Source organism: Protobothrops mucrosquamatus, unplaced genomic scaffold, assembly GCF_001527695.2.
Source record: "Protobothrops mucrosquamatus isolate PMUCROS unplaced genomic scaffold, P.Mucros_1.0 scaffold462, whole genome shotgun sequence".
Classification (NCBI taxonomy): domain Eukaryota; kingdom Metazoa; phylum Chordata; class Lepidosauria; order Squamata; family Viperidae; genus Protobothrops; species Protobothrops mucrosquamatus.
This window is the reverse complement of record NW_015386783.1, coordinates 141,897-153,473: the sequence shown is the minus strand read 5'-3', so window position 1 is coordinate 153,473 and position 11,577 is coordinate 141,897. Positions and strand designations below refer to the sequence as shown.

Here is an 11,577-nt window from a genome sequence, read left to right as displayed (position 1 = left end):
CCAATTTTCTGTCTGTGGATGTGTAAAGATTCAAATAATTGTTCCTTCAGTTTTGTGAATGTCACGAGGTTCTTTTACAAATTAAAAAAAAACCCCGTCTTTTGCTACCCACGTGCTAATTCCTTGGAAAAAGCAGGATTTTATCTTGGGGATATGGTTTGATCTTTCTCCATTCATTTTCTGCACTTGAGCAGGCACGGTGGTCTAATCAGTTTCACAGTCTTTGACTCCTAGTCATTCTTCTCTAGACATCCTTCTGGATCCTTCAGCCTTTGCTATAGGACACTGAGCTTCTTGTCAGACTCACAGATTCTCACAGATCTTTTTTTCCTTGTATGGTTGACAGAGAAGTGAACCCATTAAAGACGGAGAAAGAAATTGATTGTCAGGTGCAAAGAATCAAGATCAAGTTTCGATCGAGCTAATTCATTGCTCATGCCGATAGGATAAGCATCTTGTCAACTAGTGATCAGCACTAAATTGGCACGAGATAAGAATTAACTGAATTCAACAGGGACTTGACTTAGACTGTTTTTTTGGTGACGTAAGGACTCCAGGCTGTTTCCTCGCTTGACTCCTTCCCCAAGCTCTTCCCCTGTCCTCTATGGAGATTGTCAGTCATCCAGGTCATAGTTATCCCAAAGGTGCTTTTTCACAAGGCAATTGGACTTTCTTATATATATATATATTTGAAGATGTTTTGCTTCTCATCCAAGAAGCTGTCCCTGTCCTCTTTTTGCCCTGATTCAATTCAGCCCCATCAGCCAGTTTCCTTCAGAATATCAAGGCTTCCACTGGGGAAAACTTTGGAGAATAAGTGATGGATAAAAAAAAAAGCACTGGAATTGAGAACCAGGAATCCAAAGGCCTTCCCTATTGGCCCCGTATAATGGCTGCTCTTTCCTTAGGAAAAACGCTCTCTTTCAAAAAAAGTGTTTAACGCTTTTTCCTAGGGAAAAAAGAAACAGACCCAAAGAGGTTATGGAACTCCATTCCTCTTCATCCTTACCCAAAAGGAATATGGATGGCATCATGGGAGCTTAAATCCAAAGGCACGCAGGGGCGGGCTATCCTTTCCCCTTTTAAAGGATCACTAGACACCGGAGGGAAGAAAAAAAGAGACTCCATTTCAGCTGAGATGCTTTTCTGCAGTTGAGGGACCTTATTTTAGACTCTATTAGACAGGCAGTAGGAAATTGGTGCTGAGGCTAAGCAGAGCATCAAAGGGGAGAGAGGATTTAAAATTAAGAAAACACTGAGTAATTTCAGCTTAGGGAAAGAAGATAAATGGAAAACAGGTTGATCGTCTTCAAATATTTAATAGACTCTTTCCAAAGGATGTGGGATTTCTGTTGAAGGAGATTGAACCTGGGCATAATGGATGCAGCAGAGCCTCGGTGGAAGATTCAGATGTGTCACAAAATAAAGACAGGAGAATTTGGAGAGAAGCTGCCCCATCTGATTGGCAATCATCCATTTCCCTCCTTAACAGTTTTTCCAGTCAGTTCTGTTCTTCTCCTCTCTTATTCCTTCTGGTACAGGAGTCTAGCAGAAATCTTCTCTTTCTTCTCCTTCTGCTTTTGCTTCTCCTTCCCCTGTCCCTCCTCCTCATTCTTCATCGTCATCCAGAAGAAGCCTCCCACCCCAAAAATATTATGCCCTTTAGCCCAGTATTTTTGCCTTTTCTGCCTAACATCCCGGCTCTCTGTTCCACAAAGGACCACTATCTCCTAAGAAAATAAACTCTGTTCATTACAACACACTGAATCAAAAACTTGATTGACACCAATCATACATCTCAGACATACAGACTTTTTGGTCTAAAATATTCTGTCATACTTCGGATCTTAGCTCAAGAAATTGGGGTGTACCCACAAATGGAGGATAGTGGGTCATTTTGCAGAAAGATTTAGACATTTCAATCAAGACACAAGTTAGAATGATCAACTCAATGGACTGAGATAGATAGATAGATAGATAGATAGATAGATAGATAGATAGATAGATAGATAGATAGATAGATAGATGAGGGAAAGAGGGAGGGAGAGAGAGAGGGAGAGAGGCAAATTCATAGAGGGATGCATGGATGGATGGGTATCTATTTTGCATTCTTTGAACAGCTAAGAGAATTAATAATTCAATATTAGAGGAAGTAGGATCACAAGATAATGCTCAGTAGAAACAAAGATCATCAAAACAAAATTATTATATTTTGAAGGATGAGGGCTGATAGAACTGCCTTGCTTAGCGATGGAACTTTTGGACTCAGCTGTAGTCATAACTGAAGGACTACCTGTACTTAGCTATAGATTCTGGTATTTCCTCTTAGATAATTCTGTTCTCTGACTTTTTATTTCCTCCAGAATTATACTTGGCGGGCTCGTTTTAGATTCATTCCCTAGAATTGTTGAAGCGGTTGAAGGTCACATAAATTAATCTAGTTGGATCGGCAACTGAAAACATCTTTCTTCTGCTGTTTACTGATTTTTAAATTTAAGCTTGATGATTATACTTCCACATTTGGTTGTTTTTGAACATGTTTTGCCAAGCCTGGTGCTTCATCACACGGAGAGGAGGATATAAATAGAATTAACCAAAATAAAGAAATAGCGACTTATTTCACAGAATCAACTGCTTGCGTTCCCCAGCAACCGATGCAATATATAGCTGTCTTCATTAAGATCGGTTGAAATCCTTATCCTCTGACAATTCCTTTAACCACCCATGTTGGTGGCCTGCCATGTACAGGAGAATCAAATCCACATTTTAATCTTGAATTGAGTTGAGAGGTTTGTGCAGGGGCCAGCTAAGAAGATCACCCATAAAAAAAAGCAAGCAGAGCTTTGATTGATCAGTGGAACAAGTTGTGAATGCTCCAACACTGGACGTTTTTAAGAAGAGACTGAAATGGTATTATAGGGTGTCCTGCCTGAGCAGGGGGTTGGACTAGAAGACCTCCAAGGTCCCTTCCAACTCTGTTATTCTGGCTGAGGAATTCTGGGAGCTGAAGTCCACAAGTCATCAAAGGGCCAAAGCATTCACTTTGCATCCCAAAGCAGGAAGAAGACCAGGTGCCATGGCTGCTTGCCATCGTCTCCTGCCTCACCGGGAAGATGCAAAAATACCCTTCTTTCCACCACCAAAGCTGCTGCGTACGGCTGACCGCTAGATCACCCTGCAATGAGGTTTTTTTGGCCTTGCTGGAGGCAGCAAGCAACCTGCCCCTGGCTGGAAATCATCCTACGCTTACCTAAAGAATCCGGTCACTTTAATTAAAGTGGGAAGCTCTCAAATTACTGGTTTCTGGCTTGGCCAGAGATGTCTGCTGCTTTGCGGTCAAGGGTGGGTCTCGGATAGACTGAAAAGGCCATGTAGGAGCCACACAGCTTGCGCCGCGATGGACAGCAGAGTTTATTTCGGTCCCGGCAAGTGTGAATGTAACATTGTCACCCTCTATGTGTGCTTTCAGATCTTTAGAAGGCTTGTTGGGTCCAATTGCAGGTTGGTTCTCCTAGCATTCTGTGGTCATGGGGCTCCCTTTCCTGATCCACTTATGTCTGGACTCCCCTCTCCCATCATCCCAGCTCGTGTGCTGGATGATAGGACACCCCTCTAGATGCCTGGAGAGTCTCAATTTAAGCAGAGCTGTCAAAAGGTATCTTGAAGGGCAGGGGAGGACTCTGATTTTTAGGGACAGATATAATAAATTTGGGGAATAGATGACTGGGTTCCCCACTGCTGCCGGACCCAGAGATGGATGATGTTACTGAAGGGGCAGTATTTGGGCAGAGGGGGTTATGGGGCTCCAGGAGCCAAGCCAGGGAGGTCATCAAACCTAGTTTGCTTTGTAATTGAGTGCTTTTTTGGAATGCATAACATTGCATTGCTAAATTTCAGCGGGCGCCAACTAAAGAAATGAAATTGGGGGCTCATAAAACGAGCAAGGCTGAAATGTGACTAAAAGGCTCCAGATTGCTCATCCCAGCTTCAGCAACACTCACAAGAGGTGATGGTTAAAAAAAAAAAAAAGTCTGGAATAACCTAGATTGAAATTTTTATGTTTACTATACGGGTTGCTATTCCACAAGATTAACCTAGTTTGTGAACTAACCCGGTTTCTGGGAGGAGACAAGAGACGGGTCCCTCCTCCGCCTCTTCTTACCCCATTCCTGAGTCCCCAGCTCCCCCTAGTGGATATCCGCGGTCACTGCTGACAATGCAACTCGCTCTGCCCCCGGAGATTTCTTATTGGTTGCCTGTTGCCGTCCCCTCGTCTCGGATTGGACCAAGCGCTTTTCTGTATCCGGAAGGAGACAAGATGGCGGCTGTAAGACCGGCGTGGGCGGGTGGTTTTTTTTGGTGGTGGGGGGGGAGTCGCTGCATTTACACGTGTCTTTAGCTGAAGGAGGGGAGAGCATTGTAACCCCCCCCTGCAAGAATTATTAGGGGTAGAGCAAAACTGGCTTGTGTTGTCATTCCCATATATTCCCACTCCCATCCTCCACAGCCAGCATGGACCAAAGAGGGGAGTTGGGACCGAACAGATCTGGCAGAACTCAGCAAGGATGAAGATAGAAGGTGGCTTTCGGTGGAGGCGTTTATCTTAATGTGGAAATGCCTTTTAACTTTCCAGGACTTTTTAAAAAAACCTCCCTTGGGGTTTCCTCGTGGTGCCCCATCCAAGTCATAAATTAATGTTTGGCTTTGAAGAGAGTTTTGCAGCCAGCTAAGGATGCTCAAGGGATGAGCTTAAATGTCTGTATGGCAGGGGTCTTCCAACTTGGCCCTTTTATGGGAAAAAGCAATAACAGGACATTAATTGTATATAACAGGGGTAGTCAACCTTGGCTCTTTTGTGACCCGTGGACTTCAACTCCCAGAATTCCTGAGCCAGCATGGCTGGCTCAGGAATTCTGGGAGTTGAAGTCCACGAGACATAAAAGAGCCAAGGTTGACTACCCCTGGTATATAAGGACTGAATGGAAACACAATTAAGATATGTAAAAAGTATTGATAAATGTAATAGAGATGTTTTTCCTTAGTCAATAAGAAGAACTGTATTAGCCTAATATGAGATAGTAGTTATTAAGGGAGAAAGAGAGGAAATATCTGATGTTGTAACTTGAGATTTATACTAAAGACTTATGTCTCTTGTTGAACAACCCAGTCACCACATTGCTTTTAAAATACTTAATTGTAACATTAGAACATTAGTATTATTAAAAACAAAAACTTGGCCCTTTGATGACTTGTGGACTTCAACTCCCAGAATTCCTCAGCCAGGCACCTGTGCCTGGCTGAGGAATTCTGGGAGTTGAAGTCCACAAGTCATAAAAGGGCCAAGTTTGAAGACCCCTGGTCTATGGAGATTCTCCGTCATCCAGGTCATAGTTTTTTAGTTTTAAAGTAATTTTAAAGTAATTTTTAACTACTAGACCAATTATTAATATTTGTTTTTAATTATGTTTTTAATTTGTAGTTTTTTGTGATTAGTATTTTATCTGGTTGTTAGCCGCCCTGAGTCCGCAAGGAGAAGGGCGGGATATAAATTAAATAAATAAATAAATAAATAAATAAATAGTTATCCAAAAGGTGCTTTTTTTCCACGAGGCAACTGGGCTAGTTGCTTCGTGAAAAATACCTTTGCATTGAGCTTAAATGGCACCTATTCTGCCGATGAATTTTGCATTGTGGACGTCATATACCAGCCCATCTCTTGCTCTCCAGGACCACAAAGAGGGACTGCCCTCTGTTTCGCTGGCTACTTTTGGGGGGGTCTTCCCTCCTCTGAAAAATTTGTCTCTCCCTCTCTTTAGACCAGGGGTGTCCAGCCTTGGCAACTTGACAGATTTTTGGTTTTGTTTTTTTTAATGCAGTGCCCTGGATTTCTATAGCAACTGAATGATAAATTATTATTAGTTATTGTAACTTGTCCTGCCTTTTCTCTGAGTGCTCCAGAAGATACCATGAGGGTCGTTTTCTAAATTCAAAACTGAAGGCTTAGAAATAATAACAGGTCCGATTCTTATTTGCTCAACCATTCTGACTGTACAGTTTTTGCAGCCATAAGTTACAATTATTAAAACTGGCCTTGACAATCCGCAGCTTTGTTGGTGGCACTTTGCTATTTTGTTTAGATTTGGCGTAGCCTTCCTTCCAACTAACAGACATCTATCTCTTTGTTTCATGGCTACGTTGTTATATTGCAGCAATTTCCCTCATTAGTTTGGTGCTGATTTACTCTGCATCGGTTTAGGTGCCTCTGATTTAAGCACCGAGCCACATTAGTGTTTGTTGTAAATAGTAGAGAGTTGAACTTCACCTTGATTGCTGTAAAATGTGCTAAAAGTTCCTTTTTATGAGAGATGGCTGCAGAATATCAAGCAGCAGATACCCTGGTGACGTTAATGGCTACTACCGTTGAGATGCCTGTGGATGATACACATTGAGGGTGTTAATTTTTAGGAGCCTTGAATGGTTGCTAGTAATTCACTTTTCCTACTTTAATAAAGCATCCACTTCTAAAAGACAGAGCAGAGGAACTATAATTAAATGGAGGCAGGGAGCCTGACGTGAGTGCGCTGATAGGTAGCAAAAGCACTTCCTTTTCTCTCCTAAATAGCTGAAAATGTGCATCAGCCACGGTTGGGTAAAACAAATTTAGTCCATTCTTTGAAGACTCAGTAAGCTTTAAATTGGGGGCCTCTGTAATTTTTCAGCATCTCATCAGCGACCCCAATTTGAGTTTATTTCAAGGCTTTAACAATGGGGTTATTATTCCTTCCTTGCAGAAGGCAAAAATCGTGTGTCAGGAGGGAGCTGCCAAATGTGGCTGGTGTGTGTGATTGAGTGGGATAGCAGGGCATGCGCGCATGCACAGAGAAAGATGGAGAATTAGGAGAATCATGTCCCTCTCCTGGTTTAGAGCTGTAGAGAAGATACAGCAGTTCCTAACAGGTTGAGCACTGTTATTTTTTGGACATCTCAGGCTAAGAAATAATGCTTTTCCTGCATAATTCTGTCTTTGTTCCAGACCGTAGTGAGTAGAAAACCTTTCTGGAAATGGCCTTCTCTTTTCTAGACAATGTGCTGATCCATGGGTCATCAACCAAAGGGTTGACTCATACATCAGAGCCACGTCTTCCCCTTTGCCAATAAAGAATTTTTTGAGAAGACCAAGAGTGGCAATGACTTGGTCACCTGGACGCCATGAGGATGGGACCTGTTCCTGCCACCCCTCTTCAGCGCAGAGTGTGCACCAGACTCTGGATGAGATGGATTTTGAAAGAGGTATGGAAACTCTGGGAAAAGATGCAGTTGTGAGCTTGCAGAGGCTCAAGATAAGGACAGGATGACTAGCTTTAACTATGTGGCTAACTTCCCAGCGCCATGCTGCTGGAGATGACAATCGTGGAAACTAATCGTTGTCATGATTCCTTGTGGCAGTGAGTTCCAAAGATAGGATTTTTTTAAATCAAAATACTAAACAGCAGACTCTTGTCACCTCATTGCACTTTTTGTGTTCTTCAAGGTGTATGGTTGGTTTACAAGAAAAAAAAAAAAGCATGGTTTGTAAATACCAATTTGTTGGAAAACAAGCAGGGGGAAAGATCTCTCACACACACACACACACAAACATTTTTTACTTTTATATATTTTTAAATTATTTATAAATGAGATTTTACTCAGCTCAAGAATTCGTAGTTGTTTTTCTTTTTTTTAATATGAAAACAATTCTGTTTTGTTTGGTAATTTTTGTTCACGTTACATTGAGCATCAGTTGTACAGTCATGGTCATTATCTTTCCAAAAACAACTGTTTTTGGAAATTTATCTCTGTTTTAAAAGAGAAACAGTTTTTAAACACCTACTATCCACTGCGGGAGAGTATGGAGTTGTTTTCTTTTTTTGAAATTCTGCAAAATATAGTCTTTCCATTTCTCCAGGTCCCTTCATCCCACTGGTTATCAAACAATGAAAGGAGAGGAGAGAAAAACACTTGTAGAGTTTGGATTTAATCACAATCTGAAAAGGGAGTGGATGTTGGAGAGAGACTGGCTGAGCCAGCGGAAGGAGTCAAACAGGGAATTTGTCTGGAATCCCTATGTGGGCACAGGAGAATAAAGTCCAATCTCCCTTGAATGCCATTGAACCTTATCTGGTCTCATACAGGTGCAAACTGTCAGTCTGAGAAGATTCCTTCCTAGAGACCTGAACAATAAAACAGCCAATTGAATTCTTTACCTATGGATCTGGTTGTTCCCCCCTGACAGTGGCTGAGAATTTGGGGAGTTGCAATTCCAACATAGGCAGGGTTTCTGATTGATTAAAACCTCTAGCTAATTTAAGGTGTTCCTTATTCTGAACCCCAGCAAAAGGATTTACCATTTTTACTAAAATAATAATAATAATTGTTTGCATAGGGATCTGGAATGCTGCACTGAATGGAGACCTGGAAGGGGTCAAGAGACACATCCTGAGACATGGGAAACCTAATGAGCCAGACCCTTTTGGATACACAGCTTTGGTGAGTGCATTCAAGAGCAGGCAGGAGAATTAAGAGACCCCCCCAAAGGTTTCAGAATGAGGTAGCCCTTCTGTGGGACGTGGACCCCTAATTTAGAGTCAGCTCAGAATAACTTTTTAAGGTAAGTTCTGCTGCACATTTTGGAATGGAAACAGGGTTACCCTCAATCATGGTCAGAGTTCCCTGGAAATTGTCAAAATATTTCAAGCGGCCCTCCACAACAGGCCCATTTCTCATGTGACCCCCTTGGGAAAATTAATTGCCCATCCATGTTCTAATGGATGATAATCAGAAGAAACTTCGCAATCGGGGCGGTGGCTGTTAGAAGGACACTTGGCTTGCCTGTGCCCCAAACTATTTTGTCGGGATTGTGGGACAGACCCCAAAATTCTTCAAGAAAAGAAGCAAATTTATAAACAGCTTCCTAAGAGAAAATTTAGACCTTCTGGTCTCTTGTACCTTTTAGTCCTAAAGTGTTTAGATTTTATGGAACCCGGTTCTTGACAGGGAAACAAACGATGGAAGTTAACGAAATTGATCCAAGGAGAGTAAGGCCGATCGATTAGTTAGCTGTGCTAGTCTTAACCTTGTCTCAATTTAACTTCAGTTTGTTCCTGCTTTTACTCCCTCAGTGGGTCCCATCAACAATCCCAGCCTCCTTGGCATCTGTTTTAATAGGGGGAAGGAAGGGAGAGACAGACTTTGCATCCCAGAGCAAATTGGGATGTATCCCTGAGATTTTGGTTCCGGATCTGAGTTCGCATGAGGCACAGTTAGGCAAGGTAAAAGCCCTGCTTGTTGCATTCACACAACAGGCTAAGCTTCATTTCTTTCAACCTGAGGATCTTTGTTCGGGAAATTCTCGGTTGTGTAAACCCAGCTTAGTTTGATTCGTTTGTGGTTTTGATTTGTTTATGACACAATGTGTTGTGTGACTCCAGAAAATGGGTTTGTTTAGTAATCAAAGTTACAATTACTTAATGTACAGTTATTTAGGGCAGGGGTCCTCAACCTTCGCCACTTTAAGACTTGTAGACTTCAACTCCCAGAATTCCTCAGCCAGCTCCTCAGAGTTGGAGTCCACAAGTCTTAAAGTTGCCAAAGTTCTTTGCTGGCTGAGGAATTCTGGGAGTTGGAGTCCACAAGTCTTAAAGTTGTCAAGGTTCTTTGCTGGCTGAGGAATTCTGGGAGTTGAAGTCCACAAGTCTTAAAGTTGCCAAAGTTCTTTGCTGGCTGAGGAATTCTGGGAGTTGGAGTCCACAAGTCTTAAAGTGGCCAAGGTTGAGGACCCCTGACTTAGGGCCTAGGGTATGAATTCTCAACTACATGCATGCCACCCGCTCAGAACTTGAGGTGCTAGACAGGTCAGACCTGGTACATTTTTCAGAGACCGAGCGTTTCTGTTTCTGCAGCACTACGCCAGTCGCAATGGGCATTACGACATCTGCCATTTCCTGCTGGAGCATGGAGCCTCCTGCAATGTCCGCACCCACGGCGGGGCCAGCCCCCTGCATCGGGCAGCTTTCTGTGGCCACACAGCAATAGCCCAACTACTGCTGGGCCACGGAGCTGATCCAGCTGCCACGGATGACGATGGGAAGACCTGCCTCCACAAGGTGTGTGTGCAATGTGTGCTTGTGCAGGACACCCCTGGTGCCCCCCTCCTTCCCCTTGCTAGACACCACTTTTTTCGAAGGCAGAGAGATTACAGCCTAAAGCTTTAATTAGATCATCGACATTATCCTGGCCTTCAGGCTATGCTGGAAAAAAGTAATCAAGTTTAATCATCTGGAGGTAGATTTACTAATAGTCCAAGATGGGGCAAGGCAGCTTCCTCTATAAGCCTCGGGGCAGGGGTAGGCAACCTTGGCTCTTTTATGACTCGTGGACTTCAACTCCCAGAATTCCTGAGCCAGCATGGCTCAGCTTGGAAACCTCTCCCTTCCCCCTCAGCGTGGCTGGCTCAGGAATTCTGGGAGTTGAAGTCCACGAGTCATAAAAGAGCCAAGGTTGCCTACCCCTGCCTTGGGGAATTGAGCTGGAGTCGTATCTGACCAGGTTTGAGATCACATAGACCAGAGGTCTCCTAAGTTGGCAACTTTAAGACTTGTGGACTTCAGCTCCCACAATTCCTTAGCCAGGGAATTCTGGGAATTGAGGTCCACAAGTCTTAAAGTCCCAAGTTTGGAGACACCTGACATAGACTAAGCTTTGCGTCTACATTCCCACCACCCAGGACTCAATATGCAGTTGAGTGTTGGTTTGTAAAAATTAAGACCTTCTTCCCTTGCTTCCTTCTCTTCCATCATCTTCCCCCACCACTAGGCCACCTCTGCTGCTCAGTTGGCCAAGGGGACAGGCCGTGGGATGGGTCTTCTCTTGCCGCTGGTTGAAGAACCACTGAGATGGTTCTTCTCTCTTTCTCCAGGCAGCAGAAAATGGGCACCAGGAACTCTGCGAGCTCATCTTGGAGCGCCACCCTCAGCTGAGGCATATGCAGGACAACAGCCAGAGACGTGCTGGCGACTTGGTTCCTGCCAAGAATGAAGGCTTGCGGAGGAAACTTTTAGATCTGTGATTCGTTCGTTGACAACCAGGTTGTTCCCGAAGCCAAGCGTCCATGTTCCGTCTTCTCTTCTGAAATTACAAAGAAATGGCTGAACTGAATGTTGTTTCCAGCTTCGTAATGCGGTATTTTTCAATTAGATGTTCTTCAGACACGGATTCAAAATTCTCCAGCCAACGTGGTGGCCCAGAGCAATCCATAGAGCACTAGGTTGGGGAGGGAAGATGTAAGATGACCTTGGTCTGAACTTGGAGAGTGTTTCAGCCTGGCCTAACTTTAGGAGATCAAGCGGATGGGGAAGACAGCAGCCATCGTGGTAGGATGACAGTGGACTCTGAAAGGTTGTAGGGCAGGGGTCTCCAAAATTGGCAACTTGAAGACTTCAACCTCTGGGGGTTGAAGTCCACAAGTCTTAAAGCTGCCAAGTTTGGAGACCCCTGGTATAGGGAATCTCAGTTTTCCAGAAGCAGAAAGATCAGCTGCAT

The 11,577-nt window shown here is 43.5% G+C and overlaps 1 protein-coding gene across 1 annotated transcript; it reads left to right on the top strand.

Moving 5' to 3' along the window:
- Positions 1-4,302: 4,302 nt before the first annotated feature.
- On the top strand, positions 4,303-11,264 carry ANKRD39 (ankyrin repeat domain 39). Its single transcript, XM_015816536.1, has 5 exons — positions 4,303-4,327; positions 7,034-7,290; positions 8,423-8,526; positions 9,939-10,142; positions 10,955-11,264. The coding sequence occupies exons 2-5, from the start codon at positions 7,188-7,190 to the stop codon at positions 11,102-11,104; spliced, it is 561 nt and encodes a 186-aa protein (XP_015672022.1). The 5' UTR covers positions 4,303-4,327; positions 7,034-7,187; the 3' UTR covers positions 11,105-11,264.
- The last annotated feature ends 313 nt before the right edge of the window (positions 11,265-11,577 follow it).

Coding starts and splice junctions, on each gene's coding strand:
- ANKRD39 (XM_015816536.1), top strand. CDS start 7,188: ATGACTTGGTCACCTGGACGCCATGAGGATGGGACCTGTTCCTGCCAC. Junction 7,291..8,422: donor TGAGATGGATTTTGAAAGAG/GTATGGAAACTC, acceptor TTGTTTGCATAG/GGATCTGGAATGCTGCACTG. Junction 8,527..9,938: donor CTTTTGGATACACAGCTTTG/GTGAGTGCATTC, acceptor CTGTTTCTGCAG/CACTACGCCAGTCGCAATGG.